At 39.1% G+C, this 21,885-nt stretch overlaps 1 protein-coding gene across 1 annotated transcript in view; it reads left to right on the top strand.

The window, feature by feature from the left end:
- Positions 1-21,885, top strand: part of LOC311526311 (connector enhancer of kinase suppressor of ras 2-like) — a gene marked incomplete at its 5' end in the record, with an annotated part of 376,450 nt that overhangs the window by 288,547 nt on the left and 66,018 nt on the right. Inside the window, 2 exons of the mRNA XM_084639211.1 lie at positions 33-67; positions 18,935-18,983. Coding sequence (XP_084495337.1) covers positions 33-67; positions 18,935-18,983 — 84 coding nt within the window. The remainder of the gene's footprint in view (positions 1-32; positions 68-18,934; positions 18,984-21,885) is intronic.

Raw genomic sequence — 21,885 nt, 5'->3', positions numbered from 1 at the left:
TATTAAATACTACTTTTTATTCTTCTCTACAGAGAGCAGGGGAGACAATCGGTGGAGATTCTGAAAGGTAATTTCTTTTTTGTCATCTTGCATTTGAATGTACAAAACTGTTGCGTTCATATTCATTATATTTTAAGAAATTAGTTGTGCTTTTCACTTTTGTAGGGGTATAGTTTGTTTTGTTTTTCTGAGAGACTGAAGTAATTTCCAGATTTTAGTGAGAAAAACATTGATCTCAGTGAATATATTTAATGGCTTCCCCTTTTGCTTCAAGTATGAACATAGGTTTTAGACTTAAAGGGTTTCTTGAACTTTTTTTTAAACTAAAATAGTATCAGATATAAATGAAAATAAATTAAAGCTGTAATACAAAGTTGAGAGAGCAAATGTCTTCCCCTTTCCTTTCTTTTTCTCATTCCTTATTTATAAGGATTAACATTTCAAAAGCACTTTGAAGATGAAAAGTGTCACATAAATGTTTAGTAGTAGTATTTTTGGAAATCAACAATGAAATAGTCCTTTCTGTGAATATTTTTGTTCCATCAACATTTTTAAAATGCTAACCCCATCTGCACAAATATGTAAACTAATGTTTATCTTTCTTAGTATCTATTTAATAAATATACTAGGGCTAAGCAATTATTGTTCAATTTGCTCTTTAGTGTTTGTATTTGGTCAAATAGAATACAGAGAAACACAAATAATAGTGGCAATATCTCTGATTCATTTACAATTAGACTGATTATGCACAAAATATATAATAGATTACATCCAGTAAACTACATTAAAATAACATTGTTTGCAAAGTCAGATACTTGAACATTAGAAAATGCCAGAATTAAGGTTGTCCATGTGACATTAATTGAGGTCCCCTTCTGCATATGCATTATGATAGTCTTTAATTATATGATCACATCCTATTTTTTTCCATAGAAACACTGCCTCACTCAGCCTATGGATAATTATTCAGTGTTTCTTTTTATCCTTCTCATTCATTGCGTGCCACTAAGCCTTTTTTAACCATCCAAACCTTCCGCTGAATAAAAAATAATTAATTTTCTCATGGGTGTTTCAATGGTGCTTTCAAAATAGTATACAAATGCTTCACTAATAAGCACTAAAGAATTTATTTTCACAACACCCGTGTTAGATTTGGTGGTATTCCTATCCCCATTTTACAGTTTGAGTACTGAAGCACAGAAATATTAATGTCAAAAGTACCCACTAATTTGGGGTTCCTAACTTGAGACACTTTTCAGAGTTCTTTTTAGCACTTTCTCTGCTCAAAGCACAGCTCCAAGACAACTTCAATGGCAGTTATGAGCACTTAGCACTTCTACAAGCCTGGCCTCAGCTGTCTCACATTATACACTCATAAAAGGAAGAACGCATAATTTGTCACCAACTGTGGTGTAAATGTTTGGCATAAGTGGTTAAGTCTAGCATCAAATAGGAACTCTGTGGCAGGGATAGACTCCAGTTCTCTAAGGTGGCATTCAGCCTCCTTAATTAGGAGGCTGTCCTTTCTCTAGTGCAGTCCCCTGCCTCATTGCCTTCCAACTTCTGCAACAAATGGGACAGAAAAGAATCTCATTCACTACATACCCTGCTTCATTCCAGAGCACTGTCCATTCTGTGCACTGAATGAGACAGGACTTGTGATAAAAAAAAAACTACGATCATGGAATTAAAGACTGTATCATAATGCATACACACAAAGTGGCCAACTTAAGGTTACACAGGTAACCTTTATAGTGGCATTTCCTAACTTTTTGGTGCTTGACCTTGCAACTTAACATTCTTTGAACAAAGTTTTTTTTTTAATGTGATTATTTTAAAACAAAAATAAAACCTCTATCACATGGAACTATACTGACGCCCAACTTGAGTCATTTTATAATGGAAAGTGTCAGGCACCCTTACCTTCCAGCAGCACTACCGGCTCCTCCTATAATTATTACAAATGACAAGCCCATCCCCAAATATATTCAAAACTATCTGCTCATCTGCTATATAAACTATGGGTCAGATCTTTCAAAGACAACTGCCTGATGAGACCCAGGCTCCTTGGGAAAGCATCATTGACTTCACTTGGGCTCTGCGCAGTCATAGACATCTGCCCAGGCAGATCTTTGACCTTTATAACAAATTGTTTATAATATATAACAGAGTAGGTACATATTAAAAAACCCACATGCAAATATGTTGAAAAACACTCCTGTTATGTGCAAAATATGAGACTCATTACAATATAGTGCACTATATATCCATTAAAGAAAACAATTTCAAGTAAGTAGGCTGTCAAGTGAGCCTAAGTTGCTGATTTCCCTTGACAAGAAGGGCCTGGGAAAGTGCTCTGACCCTTTTGTTGCTATTTCTTGTAGCTTTGGAACCCTATGTGTGGATATCTATATAACAGCCAATTTGTGGAAGCCAGAGGCCCAAGGGAGAAGGCTGCAGTTCCTTGTGGTTGATCCTGGGTTGCTCTTTTTTTCTAGCTGTGATTGTTGACAGAAAGAGGCTGATGCAGACATGAGGCCACAAAATAATCTCCCTGGGAAAAAACTGTAGGAGGGTAAAAACCCAGTAGAAAACACTGAATGTAACTCAGAGGTCCTACCTAGTTCTTTTTTCAAAGGGGAGAAATTTGCATGTCCATTGAGAGGATAGGGAATGGAATCCTCAGTTTCTGTGTATCCTAGTGCTCTGTGAGCAATGTGACCACAGAGCCATGCCATCATCACTACAAAGAGTATAGGCAAAGAGCCCCTCAGAGCTATTTTGCTTGTCTCCCCTGTTAGGGTTATAGAAGGCACAGAGGAACAGTTATTTCTACTTAGAGAAATAAAAACTATAGAACATTTCTCACTAGGAATTCCTTCTTGTCTCCATTCCCTCTTACTCCTAGCTCTACCATTTCACCTAGCTCCCCATTCCACCTATTGAGAGGCTTTCCTGCCTCATTTTGCTGCTCTTTGCAGAGTATAGTGGAAAGTTACATATGGTCTTGTTTTTTTATGTCTGGATCGTTGAGACTATGATTCTCCTCATCCTCCATCATCATTCTCCTCTGTTTCTTCATGCTGCTAAACACCCAGATAGAAAAGCAGAAGATGCTCCTTTATTTGTTGCCCAAGTATTCAAACCAAAAGGAAACAAAATTGTATTGTCCATGAAATTGCATGGGGATGTTACAGATCAATGTAGCTGCAAATAACAAAAGTGCAGTGGAATCCCCATTTTCCAATTTCAGCTATAGAATTAGATGCCACAGTCTCCAAAAAGCTCTCATGAACTGTCATTCCACACACAAGGAATCTTGTTTATTGGGGAAAGGAATGCTCAGTTGTGTTGGAAAATCATTGCCAGCAAGAAGTTCCATAGCAACTGTTCTTAGTGTTTGTATTCAGTGAATATCAGTAACTACTCACTGGTGTTCATCTAAAAATGGTATTAATCATATCCTCAGTAAATATTGCATGCTTAAAAAAATAAGTTATTTAAATCATTGTAGTTAATGTTCAGGAGAAAAACAGGGAGAAATATTTTGTAGCCTTTTTTTACATGTATTTTCTTATATTTGCATTTTAAAAATGAGGCACCTTTGCTATTTTCTGTTCCTCCGAGCAAGAAGTAAAATTTCATACAGTACAGTATCTCTCATTACAAACATTTATTTGTATAATGAAATTTGAAGTCAAGGGAGTCACACCAGTGATGAATTTGGTCCCTTTTGTCTGTACTTTAATGGGTTCCACTTCACCACTTTAGAATGACTGGTGCAGTCAATCATAGATCCATTAAGGCAGAAAGAAAACATTTGGTATCAAGTGCTGTGGGCAATATGTTACTACTTACGTTCAATGTCAAAAGTTGAAAACCTGAAATATAGGCTGCAATGAAGGTTTTAAATGACAAAGTTGTATCTTCTATGTCCTTTCAGATATTTTTAGCAGTTTTAAATTATTTAAGATTGTGCTTGTGACCAGGGCCCTAGACCAAATGGTGCCCCAGGTGAGGAGCATCTTCGGCGCCTCCCCCCTCCATTTGTTAAACTTTTGAATACCTTATTTTTATTGCATTTGTAGCCCATTTCATGACTTTGATGCACTATTGGCATGCATGATCTATCCCTGTCATATAAGACGATAAATTTACACTTTCACAATTACACAATAAAACAAGGTTCACAATATCACAGCTGGCCTCTCACTTAACTTCACTTCATTCTTATATCTCACTGACTGAGTTCCGACGCCCTGCCCCTTATATACCTGCGGGGGCATGGATGACAACATGTTAGAAGGTTCGAGGAAAATGTAGTTCTCCAAGTCTGGAAGGTTCCACAAGACTTAATATAGGTCTAGAACATTCTAGAAGGATAGTGAAAAATTAATCCACATATGGAATACTGGAAATATTTTCCTTCAAACATTCTATTTTCCCTTTTGTCGCTAACAACAAAAACAGCACTCCAAGCCCTGCTCCCCAAGCGGTTGCCTTGGTCACCTGCCCCTAAATCCGGCCCTGCTTGTGACTTCTGGCACAAATAAACCTAATGTTAAAAGGTTAATTTTTCTTCTTAGATCCCTTGTCAGTTTTATATCTGACTAGAGCAAAGTTTACACAGGAAATGAAAAACTGAAAGTGCATATTAACCTATCTGTACATCTCTTAACTTAAATTTAAGGGTCTTAATCTTCAGCTGGGACCAAACTGCACTTGGTATAGCTTTGGAGATGAGGCACAAAAGCTGGAGAATGCTTTTGCACACACACCCTTAACCTGGGGCCATCTGGTCACAAGTCTGGTCCCTTGTATAAAAGAGTACACTCAGAGATGCACAATTTTACATTGGTTTCCGATAGCCTCAAGGGACGGGGTGTTCTGGCATCAGCGGATCACCAGGGCTCAGGGACAACTCAGCCATACCCATCTTATGGTGACTGTGTGCCACTTAAGGATTCCCACTGATGGGGAATCCTGAACTGCCAGTTAAGCCAGCATGAGTGTTGCCTTTTGCTCTTGGAACAGCACAAGCAGCCTTACCGAACCAGAGGATCTGGCCCAGAGATGTATATTGTTCTGCCAGTTTTAATGCAGTTGAATTTTTCCACATCATATATAAATAGGTGCTCTGATTTTCCTTTGTTACAGTTTGTTTCCTGTCACTTGATTTTAATTTTCATACCAAGTTAAAGGGAAAAAACATTGATTTTCACAGTTAATATTGATAAACCCTAACAACTTCCCATTGCCAGATCAGAAGTCACATTGCACCATTTTGTTCCCCGATTTGAAATTTAAAGCCTACCTTCTGTTGGTCACCAGCATTTAACTTGCTGGCCATCTGATATATATTTTCAGATCAAAAGGCAAGTTTTTATTTCCAACTTGTATTAGCCATTGATATAGCTGATGTCTTGTAGAGAAGGAAGACACATAACAGCAGGGATGAAAGTAACTTAAAGGACTTACTGGTATGCTGGAGTCCTGAGCAAGGGAGCGGGGCCTCAACCGGAAGGGGCAGGGCCTTTAAATCAAGATTTAAAGGGCCCAGGGCTCCGGCTGCAGTAGCAGCGGCTGGGAGCCCCGGGCTCTTTAAATCATCGCAGGAGCCCCATGGTAGTGGTAGCTGCGGCAGGCAGGAGCCCCGGGACTCAGACGGCAATTTGAAGGGCTTGGGGTTCCCGGCAGTGGCCCAGGCCCTTTAAATTGCCGTCCGAGCCCCAGGGCTCCCAGCTGCTGCCACTACTCCGGGGCTCTGGCAGCGGGGCTCCGGTGGCAATTTAAAGGGCCCAGGGCTCCAGCTGCCACTACCATAGTGGAGCCCCGGGCCCTTTGATTCGCAGCTGGAGCCCCGGGGCTCCCGGCTACCACTGCTACCCCAGGGCTCCGGCAGCAGGGCTTTGGCAGCGATTTAAAGGGCCTAGAAGCTGCCCCATGCTGGTACGATTGGCTGTGTACCCGCTCTTGCGAGTACGCTGTACCGTGCTGGCTTACTTTCACCTTTGCATAACAGCCACCTGCATACAAACAACAGGAACGCATGCAGGCCTGTTCAGCAAGGACCCATGAACGTCTTCACTTAGTGAAGGCCTGTAGGTGGAATGTACTGAATCCACCATTGGAGGAGATTGTCATTGCCTCTCTTTGGGAGAACAAGATGCCAGCATCTCTTAAAGCAGCAATTATTAGGTCTCTTCTCAAGAAACCATCTCTTGACATTAGCTTTTTATTGGCTCTGACCTTTGTTTTTTGATAGAACCCAGAGTAGTTTTAGGCAATTAGTCACCTGCCCTAGGGGTTATCTTATGGTGGGTTTTACAGGAATCTGTTCTGTAACCCTTCCAAGTCATGACAATATGAGGCTATTATGATATAAGGAAGTGGTTCTTCTGCCTTCAGTGTGTGTCTGTTACCCTTTTCAACATCTCTGTTTTGTCTGTCCTAGATGGTGGTCACTGGGTTGAGACTCAACCTGGATTAGACCGTGATAAAGCTTGTAGTCTTATTTTACCTCCATTGTTTGAGGAAGTTTGCCCTCCATGTTTTAGTTCTTTAAATGCCCAGGTAGCAGTAGTGGCCAAGAATGCATATTCTTTTGGGTGCAGCCCTCACTACAGTCAACCATATTTTATCAATAATATCTAAGTCTTCCTCTGAATCATCCATATCTTACCATTGTGCTATGACTCTTCCTGTGAAACCAATATTTTTATAGCCAATTCTATTATCAGAGACTGGTCTGAAATGATTGCCTACTTGTCCATGAGAACTTGAAACCCCCCATATGCTATCAGATCTGGAAAATGTTTAAAAGTGCTCACTGACTCCATTTTTAAAAATTACTGAATTCTTCTATTCAAAAATCTTGTCAGCTTTTATCTGAAATTATTGCAACCACACCCAGATATGATACATCGAGCTTCAAGAACATAGAATTGTATAAATAAAAGCTAGAAAGGTGATGGGTCCACTGACCCAAGATTGCTTTTTCACCAACATTGCCCTTAGAAACTATAAATAAATTGGTTAGTCTCTAAAGTGCCACAAGTACTCCTTTTCTTTTTGCAAATACAGACTAACACGGCTGTTACTCTGAAATATTTCAGTTTCGTGTGCCAATTTTCCATTCTCTCTCTTCCAACAGATGCCCCCTGTACTATAGTGTTGCCATTCAGAAACTATGCAACAAAACCAGTATCTTTAAAAAGCTGATCACATAACATTTAGTCACCTTCACCTCCAGTAGCAGCTTTTGACAAATGTAAAATCCCCTTTTTTTTTCTCCTTGTGACTTTCATAAATAAGAGAAAACTACAAGGTGGAGTCATCAGCAAATACTTTTGGATCTTGCTCATTGGTCAAATAATTTAATAAAAATAAGAGAAAGGATTAGCCTCCAGTTTGATCCCAGAGTTAATGGAGAACATATCTTATCTGTTTGTAATGCACCACAATTTTTTTTTACTACTGACAATAATTAATAATCATTTAACCTTCTATCCATTACCAGTGGAGTAGGCAGTAGCTAACCAGAGGTATAAAAAAATGTATATTCAACAAGATAAATTGTTACCATCATCCAATCTACATACCAATACTAGATAAATGGTAGAACTGAATTAGTAGTAGGGATGTTTTTCAGACTTCTGCAATATTATGTGGAGAATAAGATATAGTAGAAGAAAGCTAAAATCATGCTGACTTGACCCAAATTAGGCTGTCATTTTCTCTTAATCACAGAAGCTCAGGAGGATCCTCACAACTTTTTCTTTTTTATTAGTCCATTTATGGCTTTGTGTCACTAATTATTCCTTCATCTCAGAAGGAATGGAACACAACTGGAGCCCATCAAATGTTGTTATTTAATCATAATAAACATAATATTGCAGAAGTCTGAAAAATCCCTACTACTACTAATTCAGTTATATCCTAAATTTTACTAGGTGAAAGCTCAGATGGCCGGAGTCATTTGAACTAATCCTGTTAGCAATTTACATAACTATTTGTGACTGTTTACTTCATTAACCTGCCTCAGGGATGTGCTAAGTTTTGGCTCACAAAGCAACAGAACTGACTTGGTCACTACCACGGATTAAAGAGGACACAATTGATAGAATAGTTTTTAAATCATCAGCATTAAAAACTGCAGATCCAATCCTACACTCATTACTTAGGCAAAACTGAAACTGAAGCCAAATGTGATTGTAGCATTGTGTCCTGTGTGTTTATAGAAGCTGTGGACGAAGTTACATCCTTCCTTTATAGGAGAGCTGCATGTAACTTGGTCTGTATGAAAACATTTATATCTAAAGTTGGCAATCTAGCTCCTGGATTCAATATGTTTGGGTATATTTATTAGCTGTGGGTGAAAATCACATGGTTTGGATGTATCGCTCTAATAGATCCTGTAAAATTTTGGGTGCTTATACAGTAATATAGCTATATCTTTTGAGGCCTACTCTCTGCTTTTTCTCTTGTTTTTGACATAGTTATTTGTATGGCCACTTATCACTCGTCCTCCTCACCTAACCACTTCCTTCTTCCATCCCTCTTCTTTCCTTTGCTCCCACAACACTTTTTTTAAAATGCCAACGAACACGGTTCCTAGAACTCTATTGCCATCATTGATGACACTGGTGTTGTCTATAAAACTGGTGGCAATACACTAGAATAAATTTAATGAATTAGTGGCGTTTCCTTTATGACTAGCCTCAGATCCATGTTTTAGGGGGCTTTCCTGTACTAAACATTCAAAACATTTAAAGCTCACCCAGCAACATGTACTGAAAGATCTCACCATTGCCTGAGTTTTGGAGGATTATGTGAAAAGTGTTTGTGGTCTTAGTCCAGTTTGTAGTGGACAGGGGTCATCACCAAAGCCGACGGTAGGCAATAGCAGATTAAGCAATTGCTTAGGGGCCCCAAGCAGCTCATTGGCCCCCATTAGCTTTTTATTATAAGAACTTGCCTGTTTTAGTATTAGGGTAGCAAAACTATTCCTGCTTAGGGCCCCCAGTGGGCTAGCACCAGCACTGGTCATCATCAGAAATGGTACCCTTGTAAGTCTCAGCAGAGAGGCCCAGTAATAGAGACTGAACAGCAATCTGTATGGAGAAGGGATTAGGCACATTAGTGAGCTATGGTAAGGGAAGCTTTTATTGCTCCTGCCCAAGTTGTATTAGGTTCTGTGAATACATGGAAGATTTCAGTCCCCTAACTAGTTAATTCAGTATCTTTCCATGAGTATTTGCTATAAAAATGAAAGATTAAATTTTGTGACTAAATGGATTTAGGACATTTTCTTTAAAGTTACAAAATTCTGTTCTAAACCATTTACTTTAAAAATAGTACTTTGTAACTGGATGTAATGTTACTATATGACTTTCTAATAAGGATTATCCTCTGCTTCTGTCTATCCCAAGCTGCTGTTAGTACATGTATGAGTCAAAATGTTGTTAATTTATCAAGTTTAAATATCAGAAATAATTTTCCTTTTACCTTTATTCCTCTGCTTTTCTATTTTCTTCAGCTTATCTATGGATGTTTTGCTTCAGAGTATGTGAATTTTACATACTGTGAGAGTTGTCTCTGCAATTTGCCTTATATGTGCTTTCTTTGTAAGAAATTTATGTCCTATGTCCTATGTAGCTAAGCTTCTGCCATTTCTATTTTTCTCGCCAATACATTACATATGCTTTTGGTTTCGTTTCCAAAGTGTAGGGTTTTTTTCTTACAGGGCTCTCTACACTCATAATAATCTGACTTTAGGAGAGAAGATAGTACTGTTTTCACTATAAGCAGTGTTGTGACTAAGGAACAGTTGCCAAAAGGAAAGAAAAAAAACAATTTGAAACTTCACCTACATAATTGTACGTGATGGTAAATTTTCAGGACTTATGTAGAATTCATGCTACATATATTTTTGAAACTGTTCACCCTGGTCGTTAAAGTGAATGAGTCTCTTTGCCACTGAATGTGAAAAGAAATTACTTTTAATCAGTGACGTAGCTAGAAATGGAAAATTAGGTGGGCCCCAATTTATGGTGGATGGGTAGTGACCAAAGGTCTGATGTCACAGCAAATCATTTATGTTGTAAGTGACTTAAAACAATTAAATCTCCACATGCATTAAATATTGTCCATGCACAGCCATTTAACATAACATAAAGTAGCATCTATATAAATCTGCAGTAAATGTACTTAGAAAAGTCAAGCAAGCGGTGTCATCAGATCAAATTTTAACCAATTACTAAATTAAATGAAAGTCCATAAAGAACTTACATTGCCTAGCTAGTGTCCCTCCCACCACATCGTAGAGATGGACAGGGACACACACGCGCACACACACACACACGACACACACATACACAGGGCAGGTGGCATGCACACACGTACAGTGAAAACACATACACACATGCACACAGCTGACACGCATACAGGGAAAACATGCACACACACAGGGACAGCTCTGTGTCACATGCAGGGAGAATGCACACACAAATACATGGACAGCTCATACACACATACTTACAGGGACAACGCATGCACACACGCTGCCTACGAGGGAGGAAGCAGCCAGGGGCTGCTGCCAAGGTTCTAGCTCTCCTTGGGCTCACGCTGCCAAAGGATTCTGTGGGTAGGAAGGATCTGGCAGAGCTGCCAGAGAGTAGCTTTCCAAAGGACTGGAGCATAGCTCCATCCTGGATTTTAGGTGCCAGAGCAATGCTCCAGACTGCTTTGGTAGCACTGCACCCCAGGGTGCATTGTTAAAAAAAAATGTTAACGAATGGCCCACCAGGCATACTCATGGCTATACCCTGCTTTTAACATGGACAATATAAACTAATAAGGAGTGGTTAGTTCATGTGTGAATTGACTGTTTTTCAAAGTATTTTATCACATTAAGTTTTCAGATGTAAAATAATTGTTACTGTAGGTGAAAGCAAAATTACAAGACTAAAGGTTAGCAATGCAGTGTGATGTAAGACTGACTTCAGTTGTGAAAGAGGCCCACCTGATGATCACTTTAGATAAGCTATTACCAGCAGGACAGTGGGGTGGGAGGAGGTATTGTTTCATATTCTCTGTGTATATATAAACTCTGCTGCAGTTTCCACGGTATGCATCCGATGAAGTGAGCTGTAGCTCACGAAAGCTTATGCTCAAATAAATTGGTTAGTCTCTAAGGTGCCACAAGTACTCCTTTTCTTGTTGTGAAAGAGGTGTCCTTTATGAGATCTCAAAGAAACATCCCTCAAGTATAGTTCTACTCTGAAAAGTAACTTTATTAAAAACCTGCTTCATGAAGAGATGTTTTTTCTAAATGCCAGTTTTGCAGGTTCAAGCTATAATCTGAACGCCAAAATGAGTTGTTTCTGGTTCATACATTACCAACAATAAAGATTTTGCCATCAGAATTTAGTTAGAAATACTGTTGATATGCAAGCCAAAAGAGAATCTAGGTCAGTCTGTAGAATTAATTCGTAGTCAAAATTATCTTAATCATAATACAAATAATTATAAAATAGGTAGATATATTTCTAAGTATGCACAGAGAGCAGATTGATTAGTCACTTTTTCAGGGAAGAACTGTACTTTCAAATAACAGAGTTTCTTAAACACTTCCACTGAGATCATCAAAACTCCAAAGTCAAAAAGGAATTAAAGGAATGGAATAGATCCAGGACTCCATTCTCAATATACTCCTGAAGGTATAGATTAGATCCACATAAACTGTCTTCAAAGGCGTCACGCAATTAAATGCATTGCAACATGTAGAAACAACTCAATGAGATAAAGGTGAAGGGACTAATTCTGTTCTCACACTGGTGGAAGCCTACTGAATTCAGTGAGAGTAAAATTTGGCCCTAAGTTTTTATTCCAGTTTCTTATATAACTTGTGAGGCTGAACATGATCAAAGATCTTTCAAGGAGTTCAAGCTGAATCCAGTCAAGAATCTAAGAAAAGATTCTTAATCTCCACATAAGACTGTGTTGCAGGATGGTATTTTTCCTGTGTAAGGCAAATTTGTGTCTGTGCTTTATGTAGACAAATTGTATTAAACATTTTTAATAAACATTTAATATAATAACAATAATTAACAAAGTCACTATTTTGGAAACCAAATTTAACAGTACAACCTGTGGGGAAAAGCCACAGCATTTACTGCTCCAATTTTTCATGCACAGAAATCCATCAAATTAAAAGCCTATAGTCTGTCTCCTCAGCAACATCAGACTCAAGAGGAGCAGGAACTAACTTGGAGGAAAAGAGCTGTGGCAAGCACATCTGGGTTACCTCCACTAATGCCTCAGGCTCATAACCCGAAAGAGCATTGGCTGCAGCCAAGTCAGCATCAGGCCTGGTCTTCAGCTACTGACTCCTTGCCAGAGGAGAGAAGTGGGATGCAGACTTCTTGCATCGGCTCCCCCTCTTAAGAAATGTCTAGCCTAATTTTGTCATAGTATGCCCCAGTACTCCCACCATTGCAATCAATGGACCCACTTAAAAGAGAGACATTTTTGCTAGTCATAAGTAGAGGATGTGCCTCCTGCAGGAAGACATTTACTATTGAGGAGTCCTTCTGGAGCTTCAAGACCAGGGGGTATGTGTCTTGTCCTTCATATCCCTTCTGAGGCTTCAAGATTAGGTCTACCTTTTACCCCTGTGAGCCTCCATCTTTCTCAGCATCTCCACTCTTCATCCCATCTCCAGTTCCTTCCACTTTATCACAACAGATCCTTAGCTGGACACCACCCCTTCTGTACCATTGGTATGCTGGCTAGAGCTAGTTGAAACTCGGAATTTCCTGGGAAATTTGAAATTTCAATACAATATTTGTTTTTATTCAGAATTGGAACCGAACAAAATATTTCTGAAATTTTCTGCAAAATAGAAATTTTACAAAATGTTATTTCAGAAAAATGTGGAAAATTCATTTTAAAACCATTTTTATTTTCAATTTTTTTATATTTTATTTTTACATTATTTAATGCCATACCAGTAGTAGTAGTGCATAAGGAGACATCATATGATGTTCTGTTTATTTTATTTTTAAAATCCATAAAAGCAGGTGCTACTTATTACTGACTGGAACATCTGATGTTCTTTTCTAGATCCAAGTGTTTCCTGTTTGCACTGTAATTAAACAGTTTGACACTTTGAACAAGAAAGGAAGTTAAGCACTCAGTGTACTAATTAGAAGAGCAGCTGTTTTCAATACGCTAGAAAAATGATTCCAGGCTAAAATAAGGATATCTTCCCCCTCAACTCTTCCTCCTTCTCTTATTTGACAACTGTCCTCAGAAAAAGGAAGACTAAGAAGAACTCAACCAAAATGAGATTATATAGATTACTTGAATCTGAACTAGTTAACATAGTAGGTCTCTTTCATCTCTAACTTCCTTGATTCCCTAACTTCTATGGAGAGAATTTCCTCCTCTGAAGTGGAGGAGAAGTCAGGCCACCTCTTCTTCCAATGTGATCCCTGGATAAGAATGTCTGAGGAATCATTTTAATTGGAGGAAAATTATTTCATACACATAAGACCTTAAATAATTATCCTGCAGATTATTAAAGCCCTAGAAATTGACTCTGAGGGCGAATTTGATAAGGTACCAAAGAAGACCCTTCAAAAATGAAAACAAAAGAAAAAAAAGGTTGACCAGCCAGAGGCACTGACTTTGTGATTTGCTGGGGGGTGCTCAACCTCCCCAATTCTGCCCCAGGACCCAACCCCACTCCACCCCTTCTCCCAAGGCCCCACCTCCAACCTGCCTCTTCCCACCCTGCCCCCGTCCCACCTCTTCCCACTCCCACTCCACCCCTATTCCTACTCCTTTCCCCCCAGTGCCTCCTGCATGCTACTGAACAGCTGATAACAGCAGGCAGAAGGTGCTGGGAGGGAGAGGGAGGAGCTGATCAGTGGGGCTGCCGGTGGGTGCTGAGCACCCACTATTTTTTTCCATGGGTGCTCTAGTCCCGGAGCACCCACGGAGTCGGCACCTATATGATGACCAAGTATTCCTGAACCTGAGAGGATATTGTAGACCCTGGACAGCTAGCACCTAAAAACATCTGTTTATAGACTTGCCCTAAAACTTCACAAGGTGCCTTCAGATAATATTCCTAAAATCACTCTAAGAAGGTCCAGCTTTATTTTCTGGTTGTATGACACTCTAAAACTTTACTTGAACAGGACTCCTCAGTTCAAGAAACAGATTCATTATTCATATTGTATGTTGTCCATAAGAGGAGATAAAATATTGACACTGACATTTTCCAGATGGGTCAAAGCAGTGACTTTAAAAAACAATCCAGAAGTCAGGGGAAACTTTTCCCAGCAGGACTGAAGTATTTTATAGCAGTCTCATGGGTAGAGAGAAGAGAAGCATTTTAAGACAAAATGTGCTATGTGCAGTTTGGGCTCCTGCACATTCCTTTATCAAATACCACACGTTGAGCATTTCCTCGTTTCCAGGTGCCTCTTTCAACCCCCAAAATCTGCAGGCTGCTCTGATCTCCTGAGTCTTTCCTTTACACTTCCATTTCTTTTTATCAAAAATTTTGTTCGTATTCAACCTTCCCACTCATGGGAGTAGTTTGGCGGGAGCGTTGCCCACCCTAAACTGCAATCTTTGGGCAAGCGCAGAATTTGCATCCCTGCGTGCAGCTCCATTGTCCTGACTGGAGCCTTCCTCTCCCCGCCCTCCCCGAAATATAGAAGTCAAACTACCCCATGTCACTTTTGACTACTGCCTGCCAGTTTCCATTAGTGATTCAGGACTGATGGATCCCTATCTACAAGAACTGGATAATTTTGTTCTGATTGGTAAATTTGTCTTCTCATAACAGCTGAATTCATCAAATCAGAAAACTATCTGCACCACCTACCATAGGCTTCTATTTGTTTATGTCGTTCATAAAAATATTGCTGCTGATAGGGATTCTTAGGGAAGCAGCGTAAAAACGTTTTTTGGCTAGCACTGCAATAACCTAACTGAAAGCATCTCTTTCTGGAAGTGATGCTTCCAGGAAGGGCATGAAAACATGGCTATTTAAAATGCCCATGTATATGTGGATATTTGAGGGCACAGACCACCAGGTATTGCATATTTTCATGTTAGTCAGTTTCTTTTTCAATGCCATCCCAAGTAGTAAAGCATGAGTGACTGACAGCATGCTTAAATCCTAATTCTGTGAATGATTTGGCTTTGTTTGTTGTTGCCAGATCCTTGTCAGGATCCTAACTGATACTGAATACCAATTAAAAAGAAAAGGAGTACTTGTGGCACCTTAGAGACTAACAAATTTATTTGAGCATAAGCTTTCATGAGCTACAGCTCACTTCATCGGATGCATTCAGAGGAAAATACAGTGGGGAGATTTATATACACAGAAAACATGAAACAATGGGTGTTACCATACACACTGTAACAAGAGAGTGATCAGGTAAGGTGAGCTATTACCAGCAGGAGAGCGGGGGGGTGGAGGGCGGAGGGGGAACCTTTTGTAGTGATAATCAAGGTGGGCCATTTCCAGCAGTTGACAAGAACGTCTATTTTCCCGCCCCCACCCCCCCAGATGTTCTTGTCAACTGCCGGAAATGGCCCACCTTGATTATCACTACAAAAAGTCCTGTCCCCCCGCCCCCCCCCACCCCGCTCTCCTGCTGGTAATAGCTCATCAGTGGTAGAGTACGTTTAGGGCTTTCTGAATCTCTAGATTTTTCTTCCCTCTCTGGACTTCCTTATTCTGATTTCTCTGTTTTACATTATTGCCAATTTCTCTATCAAGGAGTTGAGAGGCATACACAGATTCTTGTTTATTTACTATGAAAAGGGAAAGAACAGAGAACTTATTTTAGGTATATGTCAGTGCTTTTTACGTGTCTTGTTGGTGTGATAATATGATTCTCTGGAAAAGTCAAACTGAAAGATTTAGAGAGAAAAAGTCAGAGAGGTCACTGTCAAGGTTCCTCCCCCACTCTGAACTCCAGGGTACAGATGTGGGGACCTGCATGAAAACCTCCTAAGCTTACTTTTACCAGCTTAGGTTAAAACTTCCCCAAGGTACAAATTAATTTTATCCTTTGTCCTTGGAATAACCACTGCCACCACCAAACTCTAACTGGGTTTACTGGGAAACGTAGTTTGGACACGTCTTTCCCCCCCAAATCCTCCCAATCCTTGCACCCCACTTCCTGGGAAAGGTTTGGTAAAAATCCTCACCAATTTGCATAGGTGACCACAGACCCAAACCCTTGGATCTGAGAACAATGAAAAAGCATTCAGTTTTCTTACAAGAAGACTTTTAATAGAAATAGAAGTAAATAGAAGTAAAGGAATCACCCCTGTAAAATCAGGATGGTAGGTACCTTACAGGGTAATTAGATTCAAAACATAGAGAATCCCTCTAGGCAAAACCTTAAGTTACAAAAAAGACACACAGATAGAAATAGTCATTCTATTCAGCACAATTCTTTTCTCAGCCATTTAAAGAAATCATAATCTAACACATACCTAGATAGATTACTTACTAAAGTTCTAAGACTCCATTCCTGGTCTATCCCCAGCAAAAGCAGCATATAGACAGACACAGACCCTTTGTTTCTCTCCCTCCTCCCAGCTTTTGAAAGTATCTTGTCTCCTCATTGGTCATTTTGGTCAGGTGCCAGCAAGGTTACCTTTAGCTTCTTAACCCTTTACAGGTGAGAGGATTTTTCCTCTGGCCAGGAGGGATTTTAAAGGGGTTTACCCTTCCCTTTACATTTATGACAGTCACCATCTGTGTCATTACATGTCCTACTAAGCAGTGGTTTAGCAGCTATAACGTGAGGGAAGAGTTGCTGAATGGCACATTAGAGAAGTATCGACTCTCTAACAGATTATGAGGGTTTATGACACAGGATGATAAGAATGAGAGAAAAGGTTAAGGATCTCCTTTCAGTGACAAAAGTGGTACCTACCAATCCTGTCAGATTAGTGTTTTGGCACCACAATCGCTAGTATCAGTGTATATGTAAGTGTCCTTACATGTTGCTAAAATAAAGGCACAGGAAATAACACAAATTATCCTTGTTATGACTGTATAATTATACGGGAGAAAATGACAAATTTACACAGATTAGTGTGTTGAATAAATTACTTGTACAGGGCACAATTCAAACACACGTCTACAAACTAACACGTCATAAAACATAGGTGACATTTAAAGCAAAACTCACAATTTCAACTGATATTACTGTATTTTTTCTGAAGAAGCCAAGAAAATGCTGTTTTATGTGAATAAAAATGTTCTATCTACCTGTCATGATGTCTGGAATAGTTCATAACTGAGAGTGCCAACCTCAGGGAAGACTGTCAAAAAGCAGGACAGACACCCCAAACTGATTGCATGTTCTATAATTAGATTTCACCAACCCAGTAACAAATGTGAACTCCTGAAGTACTACAGTAGCCTTATAATGGAGTCACAAACAGTCCCCTTTGATACTCCAGGCTATCTTGCCACCCAGGTAAAATGGACTATGTGATAAATTGTCACTTACACCAAAGACCACAAAATGTTCAGATTGCTCCCAATCCCAAAGATCAGTCATTTACTCCAGCTCAATTTGATCTCTTTAGATCTCACAGCAAAGACAACGCTTGTAGCCAATCCTGTGGTAAACTAAGTAAAAAGTTATTAACTAGGAAAAAGAAAAAGTTATTTATAGGTTCAAGCAAGCAAGCATATATATACAATGAGTTTCAGTCTGTGATTCTAAAGGTAACAGTTGTAGTAATCTGTCAGTTCAAAATTTATTTCAGGACTAACCCATGCCAAGCAGCATGGGGATCTCTTTGCTTATGTCTAGAAATCTTTGCCCCTCCCAGTACAGACAGCATAAAAGAGATTCAGTTTCTCCGAGTCAGGGATTTTTATCCCCTCCACTCCAGGGGCAAAACTGATGGGATGAGTTCATGCATAGGTCTGTCCTCCTTGGAGGTAATTAGGAACGCAGTCAACAGGGACTCTCTTCTTTGATGCTACACCATCCCTCATTTGCCTTCAATAGGCCATCTTGTACGAAGGATGAGCCCTTTACATTAGTACTTCTTTTCCTGTTCAGTGAGTTACACAATATCAGAGGTTTACAATGCAAACTCTCAATATAATTTTATACAATGGGCTATAGAGATTATAAATGAGATTAATACATGCCGCATCCTACAAGTATTTTATCAAGTCTAAACACTGTTACATTGATCAGAATGTGTTTATCTAATATCTATTTTGATAACGCTAACACACAGGTAAGCAAGGCATTTGCAAGTGTTCAGTGAGGCCTGGAGCCTTGTCATGAGCTGGAACCTGGTCTGCCAGCATCACACTAACCTACCAACTATATCATCTGGTGCCCTCTTTCGGCCTGAAGGTTGCAATGGTTGGTATGGCCCTCTTCCAGCCATATAAATTCCCATTGATACAAGACAGATATCAAGGTGATGCATACTACAAAGAACTTGCAACCTAGGACATACAAGACTCCCTAAAGACACAGAGGAAAGAATCACTTCAAATCATTTTTTTAAATCTATTTTTGTCAATATTTGCATTAGCTAGACTTCAGCTAATTAACTTTGAAGATTGTTAGGACAAAGACTTGCAAAGGGATCAGACTTTCTTACACTGAATTTGTCTGTTTGTAAATCAGAATGTTGAAGATGGACCTGGATCCATTTTTAATACTTCAGTTGTATAAAGTGCACATATTAGGTATATTTTCAAAGTGCTGCACAGGAATTTAGCTACATGATTTGCATTTACCATCACTGGGAGTCATTCAGTTAAATCACTAAGCATGCCTGAATATATGTCATTTTTATTCGGATTCTATTTGTTTTCTTTTATACTCTAAAATCTTCTTCATCTCTGTCATAGGTACGCTAGTTCTGCCAGTGACCGTCAAGGGAGCACATCCATGAGGAAGGTAAATAATTATTGCACTACTTTAAAAACAAAAAAAAAAATGCCAACCAATCTAATTTCATTATTATGTAGTATTTATTTGTTTGTTTGTATTATAATAATGCCTAAGAGCCCCAGTCATGGTCTAGGACCCCATTGTTCTAGGCGCTGTACAAACCCAGAACAAAAAAGACAGTCCCTGCCACAAAGATCTTACAATCTAAGTTTCACAGTCATATCTTGATGTAAAGGATACTCAGGATATTATAGTCTTTGAGGTTTGTCTATCCTGATGAAAGACCTGAAATTTCAAGATTTCTCAAGTAATACAGAAACAATGGACAACATTATATTTACAAAAAAGAGTAGTCCAAGGCATGCTTTAAAGCTCAAAGCATTGAAAGTGCATTCAAATTACCTGCAAAGATGGTGGATTAGGCATTGGAAGGAATCTTGTAAATTTTCCAAGGCACACATGAGTATTGGGAGAGGGGTTTACTTTATTTTGTCCTTATATTTCTAAGAATCTCCACTGTGTATGATTTTTAAACAATGACAGGATTTTTATATCAAAATGTGTCTCTTCCCTTCTTTAGGCCAAAGTTTTGGCTTGCCCTGTATGCCCTGCCAGGGACTCAGGAAACAAAAAACGACCCCTCCGTCCCCTACACTATCTATCTGCCTTGCAGATTACTGTGCAGGGCTGGGGAGCAGCTCCTGCAAGACCACTATTCACCACTCCCACCCCGTGCAAAAGAGGGTTGCAAATAAGAGAAACCCTAACTCTTCCTCCTAACACACCAGCTGGCACATCTGTGCCCAGTTACTTCCTCCAGGAGCAATGAAGAAGAGGAAATTTTGACTTTGCATCACAATTCAGTTCCAAGTCTCTTTCTGGGTTAACGTAATTATGCTGCCCCAGACCTTGTGGTAACTATACAATCAAGCCCTACATTGTTTATTTTGTTTATTAATTACTTAAATGTAATAAACAGATAATAGGGTTGAATTTAAATAATGGTACTTACTTCATCTGTAAATCTCAAAGTGCTTTACAAAGGAGGTCAGTATCATTATCCCATTTTACAGACAGGGAAACTATACAATGGCATAGAGCAATGAGGCTACTTGACCCAGGTCACCCAGCAGATTAGTGGCAAAGCCAGGAATAGAACCCAGTTCTCTTGATTTCTAGTCCAGTAATCTGTCCACTAGGCTACATATATTCTTTTAAAACACTTTAGTTTTAATCCACCTATGTAGCTTTAAAATTATGTCTACATAAGAGAAAATTATATTTGATTTTCTTTGTTGATTTTTGTCCATGGTTTCTTTGGACAGAATTCAACTTTCATATACAACATGCAAAAATGCTGTTGAACTCAATGGAAGTTGCATCCACGTAACTGAGGGCAGAATATAGTCTTCTGACAGACTGCTATGAATTTCCATTTCCTTCTGGGTATGCGCTGCGTAGCACACATTCTTAATAAACAGAACTGAAATGCGCTGGACAAAATGCCTTGGTGTCCAGTCACTTTTTGCTTATTACCTGAATTTGCATTCTGTTCAAATTAAGATGAACATTTGTATCAAATTGTATAAGCAAGTGGATTTGGTGATTAAAGTTCTCTTAAAGCTTTGAAACAAGAAACAGACTTTTAAAGGCTCCTACGAATTGACTGATAATATCACACCTTTAAATCTGAGTCTAGATAAGGCCTGTGAAAAGGTATAAAGGGCTAGTCCCTGTAAATGGGATTTTCTGTAAGTATGTTGACCATTTATAAGAATGAAAGACTTCCCAATTAAACTCATTGTTGCTTAATATCTGTATCTCAGAATGAGGATTAGAAAAACCTGAGAGAGGACATGCCATCTGCAAGGATAGGCATGTATGCAAGTAGCTAGAAGATTATAAATAGATGACATGTTTTTTTGTGGCCAGATTTCCAGTTTTTAACAGTATAGAATCAGGGTTTTGCAGACAGGTCCTCTGCTAGTGTAAACTGGTGTAGCTCCAGTGAAGCTGAGGAGCTATATCTGAGTATCTGTCTAGTTCATGATAGAAGCTGCTCAAGCTGTTCCATGTTGGTAAGATGTAAACATAATTGATAGTTTACTGTCTGAAATTCCTAACTTAGGCAGCAATCCTGCCCATATGGTGAATGTGTATTTGACTGAGTGTTGTTATATATCTGCTCATAGTGCATAAAGTTAATCACATGTATAAATCTTTGTGGGACTTACTCAGGCACTCTTGTCTCTAGTACCAATGAGATATTAACTCCTGAATTTAGGAATAATAACCCTACATTAAACTAGCCATTTTAAAAATTGTGTAAAACCTTAGCCTCCAGCATGTTCTTGACACTTTATGCACCAGAGAAGACAGTGGGAGAGAAGAGTACTACCTCTTCTGCAAGACAAAATTTTAGTTCCTCAAAAGAGTATTGAATAGACAATCAGAATGGGAAATTATATCAATTTGAACCCACTCCACACTTTTCAAAAACTCAGTGCTGATTGGCTTTCACAGTTATGAATGAAATTGCTTACATTTGACTTTGGACAGCATCATACTGGCCTCCTCTCACATGAAGCTGTCCAGTGAGTCTTTCTCTCGTCTGTTAGAAGTGAGATGCCACTTGTGATAAAATAGGGGGAAAGCTAGGAAAGTTTATCAAACAACTGTACTGATTGAAAAGTTTTCATTACATCTAATTGTCCAACTGAAGGAAGAAGTAAACAAATAGGTGTTTGAAATGAGATGCATGTGGAGCAAACACTGATCTTTCATGAAACACCTATTCTGTTGTCAGATGGCAGATAAATATGTGATGAGAGGTACTTGCTGTGATTCCTGGACCTGGTAGGCCACTTGAACTTCCTCCAAACAGAACTCTCTCAGCATCATATGCCTG

Source organism: Lepidochelys olivacea (assembly GCF_965140295.1).
Source record: "Lepidochelys olivacea isolate rLepOli2 genome assembly, chromosome: 9".
Lineage (NCBI taxonomy): Eukaryota > Metazoa > Chordata > Testudines > Cheloniidae > Lepidochelys > Lepidochelys olivacea.
This window is presented reverse-complemented; position numbering and strand designations above follow the sequence as displayed.